This window comes from Tripterygium wilfordii, chromosome 23 (assembly GCF_013401445.1).
Source record: "Tripterygium wilfordii isolate XIE 37 chromosome 23, ASM1340144v1, whole genome shotgun sequence".
NCBI lineage: Eukaryota > Viridiplantae > Streptophyta > Magnoliopsida > Celastrales > Celastraceae > Tripterygium > Tripterygium wilfordii.
The window spans coordinates 863,016-887,528 of NC_052254.1; the positions used below are offsets into that span (position 1 = coordinate 863,016).

Here is a 24,513-nt window from a genome sequence, read left to right on the forward strand (position 1 = left end):
GAAATCTCCTTCAATGTCCGGGGCAAATTAATTTCTCAAGAAGCAAACAAACAAGCACCATCTACTAAATTCTGGTTCCTTCCCCAACATTTTCTCTAATCATCAATCTTCTTGTACATCTCTTTAACCCTAACTACTATCTCGATCCATCCGCCATCGCCTCAATCGCTTCAAAATCCTTAATTAGATGGTCATTATTTGGCCTACATTGCGGTTTTGTCATCGAGCAAGAGGCATATTCAAAAAACTATCAGAGGCGGCAGTGGCGCCAGCAGTACCGCCGCGATTGGAGGTGGAGATGAAGGTTGAGATTTTTGAATAAGTCAATTGAGGATCAATTGCAGCTCGACTTTATCCTATATCAGATTGGCATAATCCAACGCATATTAGCAAAGGTCTAACCCTAATAACACAAAGTGACGACCCAATATTGGTTTGTAGTGTTTGGGTTGAATTTTCTAACACCATTTGGGATCGTTGTCATCGTTAAATGTTCGCACACCATCAGCCTTACCAAAAAAAGAAGAGAGATTATAGAAATTTTTTTTTTGAATTGACTAGAAGATTACAAGTAGCAATTGCACTGCTGTTGTAGTTCGGATGAATTTGGGTCCCAATGAAGGGATACACACATGGTGATGATGGTGGATCATAATTCATAGACAAACTTGTGTTAATATTTTTCATCTCCATCATGTTGGGATTGTTTGAGACAAAAGACATCTCTTACATGGGATGATGTTGGTCTGTTGGCCACCAATCAAAGGAACCCTCAAACATGGGAGCTAACCCCACAAGTAGGTATTATTATTATTATTATTATTATTATATATGTAAATTGTCTGATTTTGGTCTCCTGTGTCCTTTATTCTGCTTCTGGGTGAAGTTAGTTAATTGGATAGATTCAGCTTTCATCATACATCACTTTCTCAATGATGAATGGATCAGATCCAGATCCCGATCCTGATGCTGACAAGGTGGAGCAAGAAGTTAGTTATTATAGTTAGGATTGTGTGCATGTGTCATAAACCACTGACGTGTCACTGCTGCTACTGCTTTCAATCATTCTTTTGTGGCATTAAAAAAGTCTCCCTTTGTCTTTTACTCCTTAATATAATTCCCTTCTCGTGACATTGAGGGGACACCAGAATCAACGTCTGAAAAACCTTGGTACTTTTCAAAGAAAACAACTGGCTGATTATAAAGTTGTCAATGGAAGCTTCCGCATCCTTTTCACAGTGGAAGGACCTGCTAGAAATTCTAAGACAATAAATAACATTGATATCCATACCTTCTTCATTATGCCTGGATTCCCAACCCTTTGCTACCAGCTTACAACAGGAGAAACCTGAGAAGAAGAGAAGAAAAGAAAAGGGGGAGAAAATACCAAGAAAGCCTTGGCAAAAGATGGTTATAGCATTAAAATATGCAGCCCAAATTAAGCTAAATCATGTAACTTCTTGAGAAAAGTAAAATAAACTAAATGGCACATCCATAATAATGATCCTATGATTACTCCCTAAAATCCTTAAAACCTGATCAAAATATACAAGAGCCCATATGTTCACCAAAAAATGACAACAATCCGCCTTGATTCAAGCTGAATCGATGGCCTTAATTTACTTGAGGATGGGCCCGTCCTGTATTCCATCTTGCAAGCCAGCACATAAGTTAGTCAAGATTGGCCGTTGATATCCATGCGGATGCGGGTATGAAATGTAGAGTATCAACGGGAATAGGATTCAGTTGTAGACCAATCAATTAAAATCACAATGAAAGACATTGTACCCCTTCAGGAATGTTTCTAGGCATAGGAAGTGCCGCGACATATCTCTGCGGAAATGATCTAGGCGCGCCAAAAGGAACAGATGCTCCAGAGGAATCCACTTGTGCCCGGCTGTGGCTGTGAAACTTAGCAAAACGATTGATTACAGCAAACTTTTCCAAGTCCTGACATTCCACTCGGAGGTCTACTATTGATGCTGATTTGTCCAATCTGCATTATCCAAGTGGAATGCAATAACAGAGACATATATTAGGTGGTTATGCCATAGGAGACAAAAACATGAAAATATCAAGATAAATTTAAAAGTGTATTTTTTAACATCTAAAGCAAAATATTTTCCCAAGTGGCTGCTATCATAGACTTGTGCAAGTGGAAAATGAAGCTATAGATTTCCAAAGATGTGCAGGAGAGTTGATAAATGGATTCTTACCTTTGGAATTCATTTTCTAGCTTGTTTGCTCTACCTACAAGCTCTTCCACTACCTCAGAAAATTGTTGGTCACTACATTTCTTAGTATCTTTGAGCTTCTCCCTGCTGATCACAGAAAAATTTAGCAAACAAATTACTGACCACATAACAAAAAACTACTTTATTGTTCCCTGTTAAAAAAATTGTTCATGTCTAATTGTTAGAATGTTAAGATTTCTCAATGTGCAATCCACATGAACACCTTGAAGATTCTCTTCAACCAGATAAACTCTTTTTTGTCTCTGATGCGATAAAACTCTTTCGTATTAAAGAAGAAGAGATCAACACTTACATGTTATCATCATCTACGGGCACAAGCAAACTATTTCTTGCGAAGCTGGCGAGGCTACAAGCATCCCCTACTGCTAATTTAGAAACGAAGTATAATACACTTTCATAGTGGGATGCCACATCAGCTAAGACAAGGGTTGCTGGTGCAGGGCGGAACAATTGATGCATGAGTTGTGTTGCCATTATAAGCCTTCTTTTTGATCGAAGCGGTTGTTGTACATCTTCAATCATTTGAACCTCATATTGTACCTGTAATAGAAATTATCAAAATTATAACCACTTTCTGATACAACATACAGGAGACTACCTTACGAGAAAGAATTTTGACACAATCCTTTAACTATAATCACACCTTCTCAATCAGCCGATTTGTGGCTTGCGCCCATTCTTGTTCGGCCATGCTGCAAAAGAGTATTATTGTTATAAAAAAACCTAAAAATTTCCTCACAATTGGCAGGTAAGTAAGAATTTTTTCTAGAAAAGGGAGGGGGTTCAATGCAACATCCTAACAAAGGTCACTTGTCTTTAGAGCGGGTACTTGTAATCAGAACGCTACTTTAATCATCAAGAGACAAGAGGGATTGATTTCTCAGATGATAGGCTTACCATATAGTTTGAAGCCCTCTGAAGCCTTCTATCACTTCTTTGTGCCAAGGTAGTGGTTCAATTGTTGCAATTTTGCGCTTCTTCTGTCTCATTATAGCTACACTCTGACTGGCAGCATCTGAGGGCAATACATAAGGGGCCGAGAAGTGTTTGTCAGGTACCAAAGTGGCAGTAGTTCTTGGCCACACCCTGCCACCATGACTAGCATCAGCACCATCCAGGCATTCCATTGAAGATTGACTATGCAAATTCTGAGAAGACTTCCCAAGAGATAACTGCCCCACAGCTGTCTTTCCAAACCTAGCCTCAAACATAGGTACCATTTGCCCATTTCTTAAGGTACCATACTGCTTAAACCAAGAAGGCGCCATTCGCAGATCAATCTGGCCTCGGTCTGTATTATTAGATACAGCATTGCTGCTGCCGGATTGATCCTGAGAAATATTTTGACCAAATCCGGCTGTCTGTGGGGAATATATATCTCTGACAGCAGGTTGTTGTAAAGCCTTTACAGTCAGAGACTCTCTAGCTTGTGTCAAGAAGTTTAACATTTTGGAATCACTGGATTGAACTGAGTCGGGAGGATTGTCATTGTTCCTTATTCTATCAGGCTCGTGCATGCGAGAATATCCCACCAATGAGCCTGAGGCAAGAGCAGCTGCACCTGACATAAGCTTTTCCACAGGTTCTTGCCCTGGAGATAAACCACTTATCTGTGACGCCTCAGGCATCTCAATTGATGTCTGTTGCAGGGACCTTTCTTTTGCAGCCTGTTCGTCTTCATGAGTGAAGCCCTGTGTCTTCAAAGAAGATGCAATATAATTCCCACCTTTTTCAGAGTTTTGATCAGTTGAACCTTGAGGAGCCGATGTCCTTAGAATACCATTATTTGATAGAACCAAGGAAGAAGGTAAATTAGATGAAACCTCACGAGATTTCACCTCCAAAGGCTGTTGCTGAGGTAGTACATTTTTCCACAAACTGTCTGGCCCTGCTGAAATTTCACCCTGCTGAGACATGCCTGAGACGATGGAAGGCTGAGATACTGGGACATTCCCTAAAACTGGAATTTGTTGACTGAAAGGGTTGGGGAACATCTGTTGAGAAGCATCTTGGGAAGGAGCAGTATTGAACTGTGGATATCTGTTGGCAGCACTAGGTAAGATTCCCTGCGAAGATTGAGGTGCCGCAGGTACATTGGACATGAAATGCATTTGAAGTTGATTTTTAAAATTTGGTGGACTTGGTGTAACTGATGCATTTGAACCTCCCTGCATATTCAAAATTGAGGAGTTCCCTGTGTGTCCTGGACTACCAAATCGGCTTTCATAATGAGCCTCTTGGTGCAATTTATGTGACGTAGGCAAAGTCTGAACTGCAGATTGGGGAGACAACCAGGTAGGACTTTTCACTCCAAATTCAGAACTTACTTGCTCAGAATTTAGATTACCTGCTGCCTTCCATGAACTTTGAGGGGAAAGTATAAGATTTGAATTGAGCGGCCGTGGGGATGGAGAAGCCAACCTCAAGCCAAAGCCTTGTGGACTAGAAGACTGAGTATATAATTGGCTGGAAGAGGCATTAGACGTATCTGCCCTGGGCCCCTGAGATGATGGAATATAGTCACTAGAACCAGAGTTCGCCAAAGAACTATCCTCCCTTGATTGGTCAACCTTGTGAAGAAGCTCAAGCATATTTTGACTGCATTTGTTAATTTAGATACTTATCACACAAACAAAAAAAAAAAAGCTAATAAGCAAACGTTACATGAAGACTTTGAGAGAAATATCCAAAAATTATAGTAACAAGTTTTGCTGTATAAATACAAAACATGAACAATGTAGAACAATGAACACCACCAGGATTATGTAAACAATCATATTAAATGACAAAATAAGGAAACACAATGCTATGATCATAGAATGCACGACAATGAATTAACCCTAGTGCAAATATTCTCATTTGTAATCTCGTGCAATTGATTACATTGTTTGCGCAACGACATTTGAGCCATCAATGAAAACTGACCTGTGAAAGGTAGATATATGACCACCTCTTGAAGTTGCAACCTCTTGTGATTTTGAGTTTCTTTGCAAATCAGGCAAGCACCCCTGAAAACGAACACAACCCGCATTTACTAAAATATGCACTAACCAAGACAAATCATTGGTGGAAACACTTATATTATGCATGGCCAAACAAAATATACCTTATCCAAGTTGCTGCTGCTGGAAACATCACTCAAAGACTTGAACTGCCCAAAATGTCCTTGCCCATGACCAATCAATTCTTTCGAGGTACAGCAATCATTGGAGTTCTCATTTTGGTAGCAATTCTGCTGCTTTTCATATGTTGCATTAGCTCCCCCATAATAATTATGAGTAACAAGAGGACTATTACCCACCTGCTGAATTTTCCCCACTCTCTCATTGCCCTTGTTGTCTACAGATACAGTGGTTTGTTCCTTGTAATCGGACTGATTGCTATCTGGTACATATTGATTGCTTGGCAGATGGGCCTTAAAAATGCTTGAATTTGTTGCAGGAGAAAAGTTAGGTGTCTGTGAGTTTTCTATGATGGGTGGACTACGATCTGCTCCTGATTGTACTTGCTCAGTGTCTCCCATTGATCTAGAATATGAACTTGCTCCACGATTGCCATCGCCCTTCCACATCAAACCATCAGGAAACGTCCCCTGGTTCATGGCTCCATTACCTGCTGAACAATGGGCCAAAGTGTTTTTGTTGTTTTCAGTACTTAATGAAGTAACAATTTCACTAGGTGATAGAAACTCAGCACTTCTACCTTCTTGCTTACCACATGGTTGGCCTACATTGTTTTGTGATGCAATCCTTGGATTCTGTGCATTACTTTCTGAATGCACGTACATTTGACTGGCCAACGCATTATCCAGATGCATAAATGACTGAACTTGTTGATTCTCCTCAATTGATAACTTCTGTTGAGGATTGCAGTACTCAATAGCTTCATGAGAGCCATCTTGGTGGACACCCTCCCTACCTTCCACCGAAAAATGAACAGCCGCCTGCTGAAAGCCAGGGAAGCTTGAGTTTATATTCCCATCATTAAACATAGGAAATGGCTTTGAATTAAAGGAGGTATTCTGCAAGTTGCTATCAACCCAGCCGGTTTGCTGCTTCTCACTGTCCATGAAGTTTGGAAGCAGGTTATCATTTGACTGTTCTGTATTCTGGAAAGCTAACCCACTCCACTCCTCTTGTAGGCCAGTATCACTGCTAGAGGATTCTGCAACAGCAGACTGCATAAGAGCACTCCAGCTCCCACTTTGAATAGAAGGGAACGTACTTGATGGAACTGTATGTTCCAATGAATTGCCAGAAAATCCAGTATCCATGTCAGGACGCCTCCCAAAAGAAGCATCCCATGTGTTGTCATCCATGCTGTACAATATTTTTTCCTCTATTGGGTCTAAGGGAACAAAATCCTGAGAAGGGCCAAGTTGTTTTGTTGTTTGCTGCATTGAAGGCCAACCAACTTGCCCTTGTTTACCAGCAAATTCCTTCACAGATGCAGATGTTTGTGAAGTATTCCCCCCCTGAGGGTTTCCTGAAAAAACTTCAGTATTTAAACCATGAATGGGTACTTGTCCATAAATATTTCTCCCCTGTGATCCCTGTTTGGAAGTGAAAGCTACTTGCGACATACCAACCTGTTCTCCAGAAACACCACGCCGATCCCCTAAAAAGGGGTTATTGAAGCTTGATGACTGCATCGTAGGTTTCTGTAATTGATCACTAGCACCGGCCATCAAATTAACAGAATCATTAGATAAGTCTTGGAGATGTGAATACTGACTCAAATTTCCTCTTGCATTAGCAATAGGGGTACCGAATAAAGATATGTCATTCAGCTGAGGAACACCACCAATAGAATGCAAAGCTTGCCCCTGCTCTTGTGAAAGCATGACTCTATTAGGGATTCCTTGTTCAGCAGGAGATACACCTTGCTGAACCCAGTTCCTAAAAACCTGTGATGTATCATGGACAGGCGTTCCATTGATCAAGGGAGGAAATTGGCCTCCAGCATTCTGTTTAGCAAATGCAGAAAGCTGATTTAAAGAATTTTGCTGCCTCATATCACCCAACTGCTGAAGTTGCCGCTGCTGCTGAAGTTCTTGCAACTGCTTAAACATCACATGCCGCTGCAGAAACTGCATGTCATTATATGCTGACTGCTGCATTATGTGAGATTGGGGGGAGCCCGGCTGTCACCCCTTCTCAGGTTGCTGCTGCCCTCTAAGAAAGTTAAAATCCGTAGAAACTTCAGTAATCTCTGACCTTCCTAAATTTGTTGTCAAGGTGGGACTGTCCACACATTTTATTGTTTGTTGCTATTGAAAGACAGAAGACCATCTGGAAGTCAAACTGTTATGATCATAACCAGTAATTTTGCCTTCAATAGCTGGTTGGTTCAGCTTTGCCTGGAAATTTCGCATTCAAGCAAAAGTTCATCTGTGTTTAGCCGCATATTCCTGGAGTTACTTTGGAGATTTTGAGCTCCTGGAGTCAATTCCACAAAGCTTTGAATGCAAGGCACTTTAACAGAATCTGCGGACAGCAAACAACCATGGATTTGAATGAAAGGGTCACAAAATGAACATATGAACCCTTTCAACAGAGGATAAATATCATAAGAAAAAATAAAAAGAACCCATTCTTATTGGCAAAACAACATAAATTAGAAGCAAAAGACACAATGGTAATGCAGTAAGCAGTAAAAATTCATTGATACCTAATTCTCGTTCACTGAAGTACTGTGGATTAAAATCAAGGGGTGCTGCAAACTGTCCCTGCCTTCCAACCCAGTGACTGTGATTCAGGACCGGCCAATTACCACCCACACTTTGAGATAGTATCTGGCTCTGAGAAATGTTTTCTAGCTCGAACAGATCCTGTAATCTGTCTTCAACTTCATCATCGGGCATTAAAAACCAACCCCACCAGTATCTTTCTTCAGCTAACAGATAATATGAAATGTAGGTCTTTCCATAAATAAGATTACCATCAGTCAAATAGACCAATTCCTAAAATTCTACTTCCAGTTACACGCAGCAGTTGCAGTTTCAATGAGTAGCACAATCCTACTCCAAAATGACACGTTTCTACAGATGCACTCAAAAATGTCATCCTGCACAAGATTATTTAGATGAATGAGACCACCAAAGTGGACCGGATACTAGCCAAAAAGATGCCAGCACACTAAGAACTGTTCTATTGTCATTAATTTCCTTCATACACTACTTATTATCTTTGCATTAGACAAATCCATATAAAATTTATACAATGGATAAAAACAAATTAACTAGTATTGACAAGGAACATTTGAGATCTAAGAAAAAATGTACCAAACAAAACAATAAATGCGTAAATAATGACTCTCTCACAACCAAATGGAACGATACCAAGATTCACTCAATTTTCCAGATATTCTTTCCATATAATTCCTAACAACCAGAAAGATATTGCTAAATAGATCACTTAAATGCAAGAACAACTAAACCCATCCAGAGCATGAAATTATCTTAAAAAAGAGACATACAACTTAAATTTGAGCAGAATCTACAGTAACAAGAACCGAGGAGCTTGCGATAATGCATTTGCAGCTTAAAAAGAATGCATAAAGAGTGCTTAGACATCAAAAGTCCACAGCAACCTAAATCGAACTCAAAACCCTAAAACCATCATAATCAAAACCAAAAACACGCAAACCAAAACCTCAATTCCTAACAACAAAGCCACATATACATTTAAATATACATTTCAAAGTTATCAGAGAAAAAAAATTGAAAATCCAAACCGAGAATAACCACCCCCAACCAACAGGAGCAGAAAGCGAAACTACCAAAATATGCCTGGGCCTCGAGAGAGGAAGCAAAGGTGTTCCTCAGCATGATCTGAGGCGGAGAAATTTGACGGGTCGAAGGATTCCGATTCCCTGCTAATAGCCAGTCGTTTCAATGGCGATCAAAATACTACAAGCTGTTCCCTTCCTTCACTCTCTATTTCGCTTTGGCCTCGCCAATCAGTGTCCTCTTAAACCTACAAAACGACGCCGTTAAATACACTGATTAAAAACCCTGCTTTCACTTTCTCTCTCCAGAAAATCTCGCCGGTAGTGAGAGAGTGGGAGAAACGAAAATCGTACCAGAGCCGAAGATAAAAGCAATCGTAGCAGTGCCCAAAATATAATTTCCAATAAGTCAGGTGCCAATATTATAAATCGAATAAAAGTTGGCAAAGCTGTAGGCTCGGAACCGAAGCTCGGGTGAGGAATCAGGTTAGGAGCGAATAAGATCTTATGGCACCTAGCTCTTATAAGAACCAATGGCGATGATCATAAAGAATAACTCCATGAGGTACGGTGGTCTAGGGTGAACAGTTTTATTGATGTGTTTGGATTTGGATTTGGATTTTTGATATGGTATAAAGTAATGTCTCGGTTTGAATCTAACATAATATTATCCACAAGTACGGAGAGTGTGATAAGATCTCATATCAAGGAGTATGAAAGAAGAGCGACAATAAATAAGGAGAACCCATAACCTAATCTATTGAGATAGATTTTCGAGACATAAACCAAGATGTTGAGCCTAAAGAAACAAATCTTATTGGCTTGGGTCCAAAACGGACAATATCTTAATGTGTGTAGCTTTGTGAACATTGTGAATCTATCTAAAGTTGAACTCAACTTCTCCAAAAGCAAAAACTCTTCATTAGAGTGTCAAGACTGACTTTGTAATCAAATCTAAGGCTAGGTGGTACAATTATGTACACTTACTTATACAGCCACATCATCCATGGTAAAATATTCTTGTGAATCTTTGTTTTCTGGATTCTTAATTTGTGATAGTGTTTTCTTTAGCTTTCAACACCTATAGACATCTTGCATGAAAAAATGCATAGATCATCATACACCACTCACACCAATATAATATTCAGTCGAAAGGTGACATGGCATTTATATTCCTGCACTAGCAAATCAAAATAAAAGAAAATATATATGTCAAGTGTGACAGAATGCGAATCATTTGGTGATAATCTAGTGGTGAATCTATATAGGATCAAGCCGTATAAATTCAGAAGGTCCTGAATTCGATTTCCGCTGAGAATAATACCCTTATGACCATCTACTAGATTTTCACCAAACTTATATTTGTCATCAGGTGATAAACTTTTTTATGACAAAAAAGAAGCTTTGGGCTTTGACTCAAAAGTCTTTTTCAATTTATCTCAATATGGGATTGATGACTAAGTCTGTTAAGAAAGAAATGCAGCTGAAGAGAGAGGGAAGTGAGCTTTCGGTTCAAGGATCCTGACTTGGGGAGCCACATTGTTTCTGTTCTGGAGACCAAACAATGAGTTACTATATAAAATATTCTCTTCAGAAGGGGCAATGAAACTTAAAGGTACATATAAAGTACAAAGACAAATATATTTTTTGGGTTTTCTTGTTTAAAAGCTGCAGAGTCATACTCATAAACTCTATCCATACAGTTGCTAAAAAGAGCAATTAAAAGATTATCCGAGTGAAATAGACTTTTCAGCAGGAATCATGCAATCACTTGATCATGACATTATAATCCAAAAGGTTGCTCTCTTATTGGGAGCATATATCACTATATACATATATATATATACACATGCATGTTGCCATGTTGTGACATCAAAATAAAACTTGCTTGCTTACAGAGTTTTCTTAACAAGATAAAAACTATACCCTTTCACGCCAATTTTAGTCCCACAACAGGTTCCTTGATCACATAAAACACTGTTCCTTGTACAGAATCAAATTCCTTTCAACCTCCTGTATGTAGTAGGCTTTGTCAATCATGAAACGTAAAGATCGTTAAGGTTGAGATATCCAAGTGAAACTTTTTAGATCCGGAATGGATTTCAACCCGATATGTTAGGAGTACTCAAGAAAATAAAACAAAATTTTCATCCAAATACAGGAATTGAAAAAAAAATAAAAATCTCCAGCTCCAGTAGCAATAGTATTCGTGCAATGCCATCCCAATCGAAAGGTCCAAGTTTCATTACTAGCCCATCGTATGTAGGTGCAACATGACCTTCACTATTAACAGTGCAATGGATAGAATCCCTTCTTCGAGCCCTCAATTTCCTTGGTTATGATACCGCGGATGTCAAACATGGAAACGGCCTAAAAACATTAAAAGGCTGCAAGAGAGAAAAAAACTGTTGGCTCTCAGAATTCAGAAGTTGAGCAAAACTAAACCATTTTTCCTTTAACATGGAGATAGGGTTAAACAAATACAAAAATCCAATGGCCATGACTATTGTTCCATAATGCCCAGTTTAGTGTAAATGAAAAACAAATACAAAAATCCAAGTTTGTGCAAACATATTCTAGCTTTCCAAGCACAAACTAGTGGGTGGGAGTTCTCCTTTAACTAAGTTCCCATAGTACTAGATTGCATCAAATTATTATTTGTGGGTGGAAAGTTCCCATAGTAATAGATTGGATCATATTAATTTCAGTACATTCTAAGCTTGCAAAAACTTGGTCCATCCAAAGAACACCAGTTACAATGGTACCGCAGAGCATGGCTAAGATTGGGAGGAAAGGAAAGAATCAAATCACACATGCCGTAGATTAAGTATTGTAAATCAAACAAAGCTCATTACACAAACTAGAGTGCATATATCACAACTTTTACCTCATTATACAGGAATGTTAGAAGAAATGCGAAGGTTCGAGTCTGCCCCACCACTTATAATGCTGTCACCTTTCCACCAGTCAGCACATAATACCTGATTCCAGCACAGTGCACCAAATTAAAAACTTATTGAAACTAAAGGAGCCACGAAACAGTTTCATTGAAAATAATGTACCTTGTCCTTGTGAGAGTCCATGACTGCGAGAGGCCACTACAACATAACACACCACAGGTGAGAAAAAATTTCCAGAATTTACTATTAGCCACTACATACTTTCATTCTATTATTTTGCTAAATTTATGCTTCAAGGATGGAGGAAAGGGCAATACCGCAGTTCTTAGATCCCATAGCATCACTTTTCCATCATAGGAAGCAGAAATTAAATGAAACCATGATCTCACATGCCACTTGCAAGCCAAAATCCAGGAAGTGTGAGATGAGAACTGAAACACTGGAGCAGAAGTTCCTACAAAGAAATCACAAAAGATGTGGGAGTGAGTGAGAGAGGGAGGGAGGGAGGGAGAGTCCACAATGCTCAGCTCATTTAGGAAACCTGGTTTACGGGGATCCCATATTCTAAGGATAGGGTCTGAGGCACCAGCAGCAATTAATGCAGAACCTTCACCTCCAGCATCTAGACAGTTAAAGGCTTTCCCGCAAAACTGCAACAATCAGAATGTTACTCGCAAATAAACTTTTACAATGTAGGGAAATCCCAAAAAACAGAAGAATATGTTTGAATATTGATGCTCTTACTTTGATGTGTTACTGCAGCTAATCATAATACATTTGCCAGTGCCAAAGGCAAAAATTACAAGATAAATGATTTTCAATTTGCAACCCATAAAACTAGTTTTCTTCATCTCAATCTTTTCGTGCAATTCACTCATTTCCATATACATGATATGGATTAAACAAAAATACGAATTTATGTAACTTGTATGCGCACACACAAAGAGCTGAAGTATAGGTTGATTTCCCCGTACCATGTTTGTTATATCTCTGCCTGTCTCAATATCCCATTTTCTAATAGAATGATCCCACGATGCAGAATATACTGTTTCATGCTCTGGCCAAATCACAGAAGATACATTTTGCGTATGTCCGAGAAGTGTAGACACAGCCTCTCCCTGGATGATGTGAATTCATATATGTTAGTCAAATAAGTTAAAAACAACTCATAAAATCATAGATTCATAATAGAAGAAAAGGTCGTCATCATCATCACCAAGGCCTTAATCCCAAACAATGCTGGGGTTGGCTTCATGAATCCGTATGCAAAACTAGCGAGAAAATAGATAACTGTGTAAAATAAAAATTCAATAGAATACAAGTTTATCATGAGTGACAACTCCAATTATTACATGTAAACTTGTTGTCAATCATTCTAAGGTATGATTTATGCCCGCCAAAACTTCAGAGATGAAAGCAAAACAACTAAACACAGGATGCACAATAACTGAATAAAAGACATATATTACCTCCGACTGTGATTCCTCAACTTGATCTTTCACTTTTCTCTTCTTAATTGACACTTGATCACCTGTTGTGTTAGATTCATCTGTACTCCATAGATTGATGGTAGAATCCCAAGAACCAGAACAAACCTAAGTGCATGTAATTATAATAAAAGAAAAAACGAGTTTAGCTCTACAATCCAATTCCAATTCATCATTTAACAAAAGAAAGTAGAAACAAAAGGAGATAGATAAGACCATGTTGCCAGAAGCGTTTGCTGCAACACTTTGTACAGATGCCCTATGGCCACGCAAAATTTTGAAGGCATGAATCTTCATAGGATAATTTTGGGGCTCCCCTGTATTGAACTTTCAGACAAAAGGAAATGCATTGATTAGTAAGGGTATTGAGTTCCACTTAGAAAGCAGTGTGGATGCCCAACTACCTTCCAGAGTCTCAGTGAACGATCTTTTGAAGCAGTGACTACAGTAACTGCTTCAACATCTGCATTTACAAAGTACAAACAATTGAATGGCAATGCGTCAATGCATGAAATAGGTAACTATATAAAACAGGAACACACGGCCAACATCCAAGAGACAACAATGGAAAAGAAAGGACAACTCCAAAATAGGAAAATGGGAATTCATGAGATAGGAAAAGGAACAGGAAAAAACAAGTGCACAAAAGGAATCACACAGGTCTAAAAAAAGAAAAAGAAAACAATTAAATGTAGACAACGGATAAGTACAATGAAGAATAAGCGGAACAGAGAAGAATCAGCCATGCCAACTGGCACAGATCATGCTAACAAAGATAACTAAATTCCACTCTCAAGGAACATTCTTTATGCAATGAAGCTAAAACTAAACAAAAACCATGCAGAAGAAACATTTTGTCTGTAATTATGCGTGTTTCCATGCACAGACTTTCTATGTACTCATTCTGAAGGCTTAGAAAAGTCAAGCAAATATGCTTAATTGAAATTGGCAACTTGTGTAGTCTAAACTGTAAAACATAGATGCTCCTTATTGTTGCTCACTTGCATTGAAAGAAGTATGTAATGTTGTAACAAGGATGAGCACCAATACAAAAAACTCTCAGAATAACACAAAGCTATATGAGAATTGAAAGAAACCAATGTCTATATTACTCAATGTGTGAACTTATGACTAAGGAGACATTCACAATTGATTTTATGAAACCGCTTTGTACTTTTAAACTGAACAAGACGTGCAAAGATGATTATGACAAATTTGTACCTTCTGGTGTTATGACACTAACAGCAGTAACAGCATCAGTGTGGCCTTCTAACACATGGCTACACAATCCAGCAGTTTTCCACACCCTGAAGATAATTCAATTTAAAGTTCAACATTAATCAAGTTATAATAAATTAAATGATATTACTTGAGGACAGGCTAAAGGGAGCCGAAACAGATAAGCTTATAATGATTTTACCTCCCTAGACAGTCATAGGACCCTGTCAAAATGAACCTGCCAATTACAACAAACTAGAACAGTTAAGTACAATTCGCAAGAACTCTATATATAACACACCACAAAGCATGTGCCCTAGACATTATCATGCAGGAAAATTGATTCACCCCTATGGCAAGGTCCTCCTAGTCTCCAAAATTTACAAGCTTAAGGATGCTACTGAACACCAGTAGATAGCAGAAGAGTTCAAAATGATTCTCATGGAGCTTAAGAGGCATTGATAAACGCAAAAGAATCAAAACATCTAGAAATCATTGTTAAAAGTGTTCTCAAATACCATAAAACTGCATTTCCTTAAAGAAATGCACTAATTGCAAGAAAACATAAAAAAATTTTGAAAAGTAAATATATAGGTCTCAAGCGCAGCAGCAAATAGATTCCCATGAACAACATTACAATTGTTCTAAAAAGAGGGGCTCAAATACTACTAAATATTGTCCCTTGAATCTAATTAAAGAAAACTGTGGAGTAAGCAACATCCATTCTTACCGAGAACTAGAACCATCTACAGCACTGACCCAGTCATCATGCAAAGAAGGTTCTTCCTCTTTCCGTGGGGCCACAGATCGCACATACTCAATTTCCAATATTTTCTCCTGTAGTAAATTATAATAATTTATAGTTAGATAAAGAAATTCTAAGGGTAAAAGCAAAAGAATATCAAAAAATCTTCCTTGAATCAAGCATGAGATAGCGAGGCGCAATTAGCATCACTAAAAGACGGCAAAGAGCAATTGCTCCAGATTCCAGAAAGTATTGCTGGACTTATATTCACCATCTCATACATATGACAGAGGATGCAAATACTGAATAGTAACTGTCTAAGTAAGTATTGAACTACCAAAGAAATGCCCTTGGTAGATAAAAATTGCTCCAGAGACATTCGAACCAGCTCGCCATCAATCAGAAAGTCAAATGGCTCGGATTGCCAATCAGAATTCCCTGCCACCAAAAGATTAAAAAAAAGTCACCTTCCACAAATTAAAATCAAAGTACAATAAAATAGAAGCAGCAAAGCAATCAATAAAGGCCAAGCTTTCTCGAGCCAAATACTAATAAAGCAATTGATAAATGCATGTGAAAGTACCGGATTGAAGAAGATTGTTGACGATGATAGAGAGTCCATAGCGGGTAAGGTTTGAGGGGATTGAGATGGAAGTATTGGGAACTTTGTAGGGATCTTTCAGTTTTGTGACAAAGCGCACCTGAATGCGCCTTGAAGACATCTCCTCCTCTTCTTCAAATTCTCCTTCCATATTCATTCCTCCTCTCTAGATTCCAAGCAAAAGTTTCTCCACAGATTAGGGTTTTACTGAGATTTTTGGGAAACAACAGCCAGTGAAATAGGGTTTTAGAGTGAGGAAAGAGCGTCCTCTCTTTTTGACAAAAACGCAGCGTTTTATATTATAAGGGAAAGACCGTTAGTGGGGCAGGGTGGGCTTGTCAAAAGAATTGAGGCCAAGTATCCGGCTAGATTGGTCAGGCCCAATGCTTTCAGGCTGGGGTGTTAGTTAAAACTTAAAATCGCCCACTCTGAGCCCAAAATAAGACCGGACGTGGCAGGCTGGCCCAAGCACGCAACGGGACGAATGATCGATCCTTTCCTACTCGGAAACGTAAAGAACCTGAAAACCAAATCCCTAATAAAGGAGAAGACCAGAAAACAAGCAGACCGAGAAAAGCTCTCTCTTCTATCTTCTTCGTCACCACGAAACGACCGAGAAAATGTCAGCGAACGACAACACGACTGAGAACACTGCCTCCAAAGTCTCCTCCGATGATACTTCACAGACTAGGCAAAGGTAATCCTAATTCAACTTCGGTCGTTAGATTCTGTAACTGTTGGATTTTGGATAATTCGTTGAAGCGTCTGTAAATATGTGCGTGTTGTTCTTGTTTTTTTCAAGCTTGGATTAATAATCAGTGGTTTTATTGCTTTGTATTATATAGATAATGTAATAGTTGCAATTTTTTTTTAAATTTTTTTTTTTGAAAGAAGTAGGTGTGAGATGCTATATTTTCTTTGTTCAAGGATTTTTTTTCTGTTGATTGGAGAATTGATGAGAGTCATATCGATGTTTGTCTAAAATTCGGTTTTATTGATAGGGAAAGGAAGAGATTATAATGTGTTTGTATGGTTCAAACATTTATGTTGCTTGAATTTTTAGGAATTTTGTGCAACTGATTTTAAGGTTTTGTGCAAATGATTACTGGGGTGATGTTTGTTAAAAAAAATTCACTTAGTGAAACGATTCAAGTTTTATGGTTGATTTTTGCTGCATTCTAGCTTTAACACATTTCGCAGGAAAAAGAGAAGGTGGGATCAGCCTGCAGAGTCTTTGGTTCAGGCTGGAGTTGCTCTACCTGGGATTCTCCCTTTAAACAAGGTTGGAATTTCTCTTCCTGTTGTAGCCCGTCTCTTGGGCTTTTCTAGTGAATCAAGTTACCCCTTAATACAACAAGTGAGATGTATTCCGAGAGTTATCCCTACCTTTTTTTCGATGTCATTTCTTATGGAAATAGATGCTGTTGTCTTAACTGTGTTGTATTCTTTTTTATGCAGTGCTTCTGGTAAATATTTACCATCATTGAGACTTAGTCTTGGTTTCTATTGTTCCTTACATTTCTATAAATTTATTTGATTTCTTTGCTGCACATGGAAGAGCGATTTGTTTTTGTGCATTATGTGATGAGGAATTTTGATTGATCTTTTATGCCTGTTGTTTTTATAATAATTTTTCTTTGGGTTCATTTGGCATAATTTCCCTTATGTGTGTTTTTTTTCCTGGTTAAGATCCAAGACGAGCTCTTAATAGCGCGAGAACTGGTTATAAATGATGCTGAGCCTTCTGTTCGCTATAGGCTCACAAAACGCCAGACACAGGAAGAGGTGAATATTGTTTTGTTTGGTTTGTATGACCACAGGAGATTCAATTTCTTTCCTGGAAGTTAGGTGAATGATTCTGTGGTTTCATGGAAGTGACTGATTGATCATTTTATTTCTATGCAGATTCAGAAGTGCTCTGGTGCTGTGGTGATAACTAGGTTGGTAGGTTTTGAGAGTCATAGGATGTAAAAATTCCTAATGGTCCCTTCTGGTGTATTTCATGAATAGATTTAAATTGACTTTGCAGGGGCAAGTATCGTCCGCCAAATGCACCACCTGATGGAGAAAAGCCATTATACCTTCACATATCTGCAGGGGCTCATGTAAGAATGTTTTATCCCCCTTTTCACAGTATCTGTGCAGTGAAACCTTCTTAAGTCTTGGTTTGCCTGTTTGAACTTCGGCTAGGGTCTGTCTGACTTGTAACTTCTTATCAAGCCTTCAATCTGTTTGCATGATATTCATTTGAAAATATTTTGACCGATTTTCTGGAATTAAAGTTGAACCATCTCTCAGAATTTTATTTTATTTTTAAATAGACAAGGTTAGAACTTAGAAACAGTTTTCGTTTGAAAAATGTTCTTTGATCTTTCCTGCTTTTTATGAACTTTGAAAAGACATTACAAATAGTAAAGAAGGAATGCTGTGTCAAGAAATTATTTTGGAGGATGCCATTGTGAACATTTGAACTTAACCAAATATCATTTGTCAATGGAGGCATCAGTATCATGGGATGATAGGAAAAGATTCTTTTGGATAGAATGATAGGAAAAGATTATGGATTAGAAATCCTCTGTTTTACTTTTGTTGTTTTTTTAATGTTATTTTCATGAAAATGTTGGATTACCCGTGCAGATAAAAGACACAACAGAACGTATTTTAGCTGTTGATCGTGCAGCTGCCATGGTTGAAGAAATGCTAAAACAAGGGCCCTGCCTACTGCCAGTTTCTTCCACTTCCCAGGTGGTTACAACCAATGGAGCAATGGTAAACATTTTGCGTTCCTGGTTTTCTCAGTCACAAAATAAGTTCTGTTGCTTATAAGTTTTTAAGAACAATGTTTCTCAGGCATTGAGCACGTGTGTGTTTTTGGGCTTTGATGCGGACCCATCACTGAACATTGCTGCTCGTATTCGGGGACCAAATGTGAGTTTTTTTGTGTCCTTCATGTTCTCTATTTTCTTCTTCCTGCAACTCATCATAATCAGGGAAGGTGATTCTGCTTTTAAAATTAATGTAGCTCATTATGTTTCTCATTCAATGCACATGTAATACAATTATGAGCTGCATGCATACAGTTCACCTCAAAAAGAATAGACTTTGGGCCAGGGGTGAACAAGAAACATAGTGAGCTACACTAATTTTAACAATAGAAGCACATTCCCTGATTAGTTACTGGAGCTTGTAGTTGTATTACATGTGCATTGAATGGTTTGAAATGTGCAGTTTTGTTAATTAATTTATTGGATAATTTTGTTAACTTTTCATGTTGAGATGAGAGATTCTAATGTTGAAGCTTTCTCCTTCATCTCCAAAAAACTTGGGAGAGATTGTTTTTTTGTGTTCCGGTGGTTCGGTTTTGTACTTGCAGGACCAGTATATAAATCACATTATGAATGAAACAGGAGCAACTGTCATATTAAGAGGGCAGGGTTCAGGAAATCCTCAAAGTGATGATGGTAAGTTGTATAGAATACAATCTATAGCAAGTTGTTTCTACCAGTCATCATTTCTTCCTTAAAACTTTTGCTGATTGTCTCATTTGGGTTGCAGAAGTGTTGCGCCCGCTGCATTTGTTCTTGTCCAGTACTAATTCAAAAGGTCTTGAAGATGCGAAGCGATTGGCTGAAAATCTTTTGGATACGATCAGCCTAGAATGTGGTGCCTCAAGGTAGCAATTTTGGCTATCGTAGTTACGTTAGTCTGGATGCACAGAGTCATTTGGTATTTCTTTTAATTAAATTTCAACTTTTAGGGCTTCATCCAGTAAGGTCTATGGCGCTGTTCCTCCTCCGCAGCAGTTGTTGGCTGGAGTTTGGAGTTCTGGGATTGAGCAAAATGTTAATGCATGTTCGACCCCTGGTTTCACATCCATGGTCAGCCCTACGCTAGCCCCACCAGCTTCTCAAGTTATGGTCTCTGGTTCTGCTTCCATCTTTCCTCAGGGAATAGTGTCACAACCTGGGGGAATGTTGAATAGTGTGCAGGCGTTGCCAAACATGGTACGCTATCCTCAGTCTTCATTAGCTGGAGGAACAAGCTACGTTGGATACGGTGGGATATATCCTCAGGCCACACCTTTGCAACAAGTTGCCCTTGCCCTCAGACAGTCACCTTCCACTGTCACCTCAACTGTTCCCCCTTCTACATCAGGTACGACACAGAAGATGAGCACTGACTCCATAACTGAGAAACGTCCCCCACAGAAGCGGAAGTTTCAGGAGTTACCGGTTGGTTCAAATGAACCAACAAAATTACACCAGGTATTGATGTTCCTCTTCCTTCTTGCATCTTTTAGGATATAGCTTCAGGGTTTAATTTAATATATGTCCATTGCATGCCTCAGATGCAAAACAAATATTTTTTAATTATTTCAAGGACATCATATCATCGAGCATTTTGCAAATATATTGGATTAGATGATTGTTGAGGGATTGATTGACAACTACTTTTAAGCATGTACATACTCTCTTGAGTAAAAGGTAGTGGTGTTACCATCCGAAAAATAAAGCATGGTTCAAATGGATAACATGCATTGCCAACATAATTGTATTTATGAAAAATTTTGCATTTTATTTATTTACATTTTATTATATTGAAGTGGCGGCCCGCTTGTTTCATTTGGCTTGGTAAGTTTGAATGAATGCGCTGAAGCCAAACATGATTACTTCACCATTATTTGGGTCTTTTGCCTTAACTAGTCTTTATTTCCACTTGTTCTTTCTTTATATCCAGTGCAAGATTCTGGAGTATTCAGCCTGATGAAATTTCTTTCTGTCTTTGCTTGTTGTGCATGTGTCATGCTTGTGAATTAGTGAATGTTCTCTTTTGTCGCCAGAATGAGCATATACATGTTAGGGCTCTTTCTCAAGTGATTTTTACATTTTTCCTTTTGCCTCATTAATCTGTTTTACAATTGTCCTGACTTCCACTGCTTAATATTCCAGGTATTTTCTCTGACCTTCTAAGAAGCTAACAGGCTGTTGCTGGACCTCTGTTAGTGCCATTGGTTTATCTTTTCACAGGGTTTTTGTGGGAGAGGTGCTATGCGATGATCTTTGCTGCCAAGGGCTATGATCATGGACCAGTATACAATCTTGTGTTCTTTGCTTTACATACAGTAGATGGTGTAGTCCTTTTGAAAGAAGATTTTGCATCTTGATCTGCTGCTGGCTTCTTGATAAGGAGCCGCTGCCCGTAGTACCACTAATTGATTTTCTGAAAGGAGGTTTTAAAAGCCATTTCTGACATCTGTTTTCGACAATTCAGTTGTGGGCCATTGGCAGAGAGCATCTTCATCTAGGATTGGTTACAAATTGATTGCCTCAAATATACTAAAAAAATTAACAAAATGAGTAATGTTTATTTTGATATAAGTATATAACCTATCAGGAAAAAAGAATGTATAATAAAATATGCGTGGAGATTAATTGTTTGGTGCTTACTCGCTAAATTACTTTGATTAATCTTTTTTCCTAATGAGACTAGCTAAAGCAACAGCTATGTATTTGGTTTGGAACAGCGAATTGGTTTGATATAATTCTTCTTTACAAGAGAACTTGGCTTCAATCTAGGCGTTAGGTGAGCTGGAAAAAGATCATTATTATTTTGTAGAAAACACAGTCATGCACCAAATCATGAGTCTTAGAAATAAGAATTTTATAGTTATTGAAATCCATTTAGAGGATGAGAGAAGAAGTTTGGTCTGTAGACCACACCAAAAGATATTCGCTTTTGAATGACATCCTGAGCATGTGAAAAGTATTTGCTAATACTTTCTGTATTTTGGCAACACTGGCTAACCCTGTGTATCTGGATGGCACTGGATGTGAATGCCAGTAGGATTTTGACGCATAATTTCAAACAGACCATAGAAGCTTCATTCTATGCCCCCCCTCCCTTGCCCATATTGTCTGCTATCCTCATTTTTGCGTGTTATCTTTATAAAATTCTTGAATGGAATATTGTTGTAAATCATCTTAGTCAGAACTCTTTGTGTAAAACTAGGTTTGCATTGTTTCTTCCAACTTGTTGCAGGGATCAAGATTATTAGAGCCCGGTGACCGATCTTCATCAGATTTAGGTGTCAGAAATGTTTCAAACATGCCAGAGCCAAAGAAGTTGGTCCCACTGTCATCAAATGGAATGCCACCCCCACCCCGACCTCCAAGAACCATGCCACCCCCGCCGCCACCACCAAAATTTTCGTCAACCCCTGTTGAGAAATTTCATGACAAGGACATTGTTTTGAATAAAACAAAACCTGATGCTGTACCTGGTAGGAATTGTAACTTGCTCTGCTTTTTCTTACTGTTCTTGTTTTGAATTGGTTATTCGGCATGGAAACGTCATATTTTTAGAGAAGTGCAGTTATCATACTTTCATCCTTATTTCGGAGAGGGGTGCATTTGTTGGCTAGCTGCGCTAAAATGATATGTTAGTTCCATTTCTAGTTGCTTTTATCTAAAGAAATTTACTTGTGTCAGATACCTTGGTGAAGCTTATGGAATACGGGGACGAAGATGATGATCTTGAGGAGATCAGCGAGGCACCCCGTAATAACAACCCTAGCGCGGTGGCAGCTCAAAAACCATTTTGGGCTGTATGACTTTCTGGCTTTTCACCTTGTGGAATATTGTTTACAGGCGACAGGAAAAAATAAGTTTTTTTTTTTGTAGAAGCTTATGTGGTGTCTGTTGTATGAAACCATTCTGGAGTAAGTGATGCATCAGCTGCAGCCAGTTTTTCTTGGCTGTTTGTTTTTTAGGAAGACGAGGTCCGAGTTGTCTTGGGTCATGAATAGGTTACAAATGTACATTAGTACTTAGAAGTAGCCAATGTCATTTGGTAGTTTAAATTTATGGGGTAGTTTTGTGTTTTATGTATTAATTTTTTGAGTTATTCAACTTGGGGGAAAATTGTTTCTGTGGGTAAAATCTTGGGTCTTGTCTGGTGAATTGACATTTGGATGAAATTTTTCCCTTGCGATGCCTGGAAACTAACCTGCATTGTGTCGACAATGTTCTTCCCCGACAGATTATCTCAATTTACGGCGTTGAAGTGTTTAGAAGGTACTCTTGGCCTCGTGGATATGGCCTCGTCAGATCTCAATACACGGAACGGAAGCTGTGTTCTGCCAGAGGTTTGTTCCAAGAATGAAGTGACAATCTTGTCAAGACTAAAATTCTCCATCGGTCTGGCGTTAAACCTATTCAAGTGGAGTGGTTTATAAGTAAAACTTAGCTTCTCTCGCATCGGTATACATATTTTCCGAGCCTAAGAAGAGCTTGATGTATCATTTGTTTATGGGTAATTGCTTTTGTTCAAGTTATTCCATACCCATTGTAGTACTATTTTATTGTTAGAAATAAAAATTTCAATAAATTAATCTTTTCAAAGAATAAGAAATTAAATTGATCATTAAAAGGAAGTTGCCATCACACCCTCACATGGCACAATTAAAGCTGCAATAGTATATTCTTTGTGATCTCCACAACTAAATAATTGAGAAGGTTATGTTCCATATTAATACAATTTAACATCACTGAATAATTCACAACTAAATTTAGTGACGTCATTGGTTCGTCACACTGACGTAATAATTGAGCAGAGAATATTGTTTGTATCGTTAAAGATAATGGAAATCTGCACAGTAGAAAAAAGAGGTTGTCTTTATTGTTAATTTATTATTATTATTGTTTATTCTGGATTATAATTATTATAAAATAAATCACTTTTGGCTTTTGGATAATATGAATGTGAAAGATGGACTAATTAAAGGAACCCCACCTTGTTTTCTTGCTGTTAATTAACATTTAATAATTCCAAATTTCATTGGGATCTGACCCAGGTCATATTTTAGGTCTTAAAACCTGGAATTTTAGATTTAGATTGAAATTGATACGTGACAAATAGAGTCATTTTTAAATTAATTTTATAGGACCAACCATGCACATATCCAATTATTCAGTATATTAGTTTTGAATTTCTTTTAAGAAATAAATGATGTTGATGGGCCAACACACATGGTAAACGAGCACTTGCAATGGTGTTATTTTGTCTGGGCCAACAAATATTTATAGGGTTTTGTGTTTTGCTGATGTGGTTGTATTGAGTTTTGTGTTTTGTTGATGTGACTGTATTGAGAAATGCGTTTTGCTGATGTGGTTGTATTGAAAGATTGTGTTTTGATGTAGTTTTATTGTGGACAACATGGAGGGCATGAGAATTTGTTGGCCTCCATGTTTGGTGGAAAAGAAAAATGTATAGGAATTTGTGTTTTGCTGATGTGATTATATTGGAAAATGTGTTTTGTTGATGTGATTGTATTGAGAGACTTATTTGACTTGACTTTTTATGTAATTGAGGTGGGACCCTGTATTGATTTTTACTAACCCAACAAATAGTGACAATTGAATTGCTAGTTAAACTATATGGATTCAGAATGTTTTTGAATTCGACTTTTATTTATATTTAATTATTAAGTTTGTTTGTAAAATATGCAGTATATTAGTAATCATATTCTTTCATTAGGGTTAAGTCCTCCCATACATAAGCTCATGTGAATTTTCTATAG

The 24,513-nt window shown here is 38.1% G+C and overlaps 3 protein-coding genes across 17 annotated transcripts; 1 reads left to right on the top strand and 2 right to left on the bottom strand.

Moving 5' to 3' along the window:
* Positions 1–1,376: 1,376 nt before the first annotated feature.
* On the bottom strand, positions 1,377–9,462 carry LOC119992611. Of its 6 annotated transcripts, XM_038839390.1 has the most exons (11): positions 9,339–9,462; positions 9,036–9,232; positions 7,926–8,321; positions 5,958–7,741; positions 5,362–5,870; positions 5,181–5,263; positions 3,153–4,853; positions 2,899–2,947; positions 2,548–2,795; positions 2,217–2,321; positions 1,377–1,996 (listed from the first exon to the last, which is right to left on the bottom strand). In XM_038839390.1, exons 4-11 carry the CDS (start codon positions 7,372–7,374, stop codon positions 1,768–1,770), a joined length of 4,341 nt encoding a protein of 1,446 aa, XP_038695318.1. In that variant the 5' UTR covers positions 7,375–7,741; positions 7,926–8,321; positions 9,036–9,232; positions 9,339–9,462; the 3' UTR covers positions 1,377–1,767. The 6 variants fall into 6 exon arrangements, with proteins under 6 accessions (XP_038695318.1, XP_038695322.1, XP_038695321.1 ...); XM_038839394.1 differs by lacking the exon at positions 9,339–9,462 and having other exon boundaries at positions 5,362–5,867; positions 5,970–7,741; positions 9,036–9,325; XM_038839393.1 differs by lacking the exon at positions 9,339–9,462 and having other exon boundaries at positions 5,970–7,741; positions 9,036–9,325.
* Positions 9,463–10,862: 1,400 nt separating this feature from the next.
* LOC119992606 (ribosome biogenesis protein WDR12 homolog) lies at positions 10,863–16,195 on the bottom strand. Of its 2 annotated transcripts, none has more exons than XM_038839384.1 (14): positions 15,918–16,195; positions 15,672–15,772; positions 15,320–15,426; positions 14,792–14,827; positions 14,593–14,678; positions 13,776–13,834; positions 13,588–13,698; positions 13,354–13,479; positions 12,859–13,002; positions 12,426–12,534; positions 12,202–12,338; positions 12,047–12,082; positions 11,872–11,965; positions 10,863–11,328 (listed from the first exon to the last, which is right to left on the bottom strand). In XM_038839384.1, the coding sequence occupies exons 1-13, from the start codon at positions 16,090–16,092 to the stop codon at positions 11,876–11,878; spliced, it is 1,317 nt and encodes a 438-aa protein (XP_038695312.1). In that variant the 5' UTR covers positions 16,093–16,195; the 3' UTR covers positions 10,863–11,328; positions 11,872–11,875. The 2 variants fall into 2 exon arrangements, with proteins under 2 accessions (XP_038695312.1, XP_038695311.1); XM_038839383.1 differs by having other exon boundaries at positions 10,863–11,371; positions 15,918–16,194.
* A 261-nt stretch (positions 16,196–16,456) lies between these two features.
* LOC119993103 (protein RIK) lies at positions 16,457–22,925 on the top strand. 9 transcript variants are annotated; one of them, XR_005466508.1, is made up of 12 exons: positions 16,457–16,632; positions 17,118–17,217; positions 17,625–17,720; positions 17,841–17,875; positions 17,965–18,040; positions 18,573–18,704; positions 18,786–18,863; positions 19,309–19,396; positions 19,491–19,608; positions 19,693–20,200; positions 20,963–21,057; positions 21,975–22,111. XR_005466508.1 is itself a non-coding variant. In XM_038840034.1 (12 exons), exons 1-11 carry the CDS (start codon positions 16,556–16,558, stop codon positions 20,990–20,992), a joined length of 1,338 nt encoding a protein of 445 aa, XP_038695962.1. In that variant the 5' UTR covers positions 16,457–16,555; the 3' UTR covers positions 20,993–21,024; positions 21,975–22,113. The 9 variants fall into 9 exon arrangements, 7 of the variants coding, with proteins under 7 accessions (XP_038695962.1, XP_038695961.1, XP_038695965.1 ...); XM_038840034.1 differs by having other exon boundaries at positions 20,963–21,024; positions 21,975–22,113; XR_005466509.1 differs by having other exon boundaries at positions 16,458–16,632; positions 20,885–21,024; positions 21,975–21,991.
* Positions 22,926–24,513: the final 1,588 nt, after the last annotated feature.

What these genes read in the sequence shown, in the direction of transcription:
- LOC119992606 (XM_038839384.1), bottom strand. Translation starts at nt 16,092, where the DNA reads ATGAATATGGAAGGAGAATTTGAAGAAGAGGAGGAGATGTCTTCAAGG. An exon ending in CAACAATCTTCTTCAATCCG is followed by an intron (nt 15,773 to 15,917) that starts GTACTTTCACAT and finishes TTTTGGTGGCAG; the next exon opens with GGAATTCTGATTGGCAATCC. An exon ending in GTAGATGGTTCTAGTTCTCG is followed by an intron (nt 14,828 to 15,319) that starts GTAAGAATGGAT and finishes TGTAATTGGCAG; the next exon opens with GTTCATTTTGACAGGGTCCT.
- LOC119992611 (XM_038839390.1), bottom strand. Translation starts at nt 7,374, where the DNA reads ATGCAGCAGTCAGCATATAATGACATGCAGTTTCTGCAGCGGCATGTG. An exon ending in ACCATGTGGTAAGCAAGAAG is followed by an intron (nt 5,871 to 5,957) that starts GTAGAAGTGCTG and finishes CCCATTGTTCAG; the next exon opens with CAGGTAATGGAGCCATGAAC. An exon ending in AGAGGGCTTCAAACTATATG is followed by an intron (nt 2,948 to 3,152) that starts GTAAGCCTATCA and finishes ACTCTTTTGCAG; the next exon opens with CATGGCCGAACAAGAATGGG.
- LOC119993103 (XM_038840031.1), top strand. Translation starts at nt 16,556, where the DNA reads ATGTCAGCGAACGACAACACGACTGAGAACACTGCCTCCAAAGTCTCC. An exon ending in AACGCCAGACACAGGAAGAG is followed by an intron (nt 17,721 to 17,840) that starts GTGAATATTGTT and finishes ATTTCTATGCAG; the next exon opens with ATTCAGAAGTGCTCTGGTGC. An exon ending in TTACAACCAATGGAGCAATG is followed by an intron (nt 18,705 to 18,785) that starts GTAAACATTTTG and finishes AATGTTTCTCAG; the next exon opens with GCATTGAGCACGTGTGTGTT.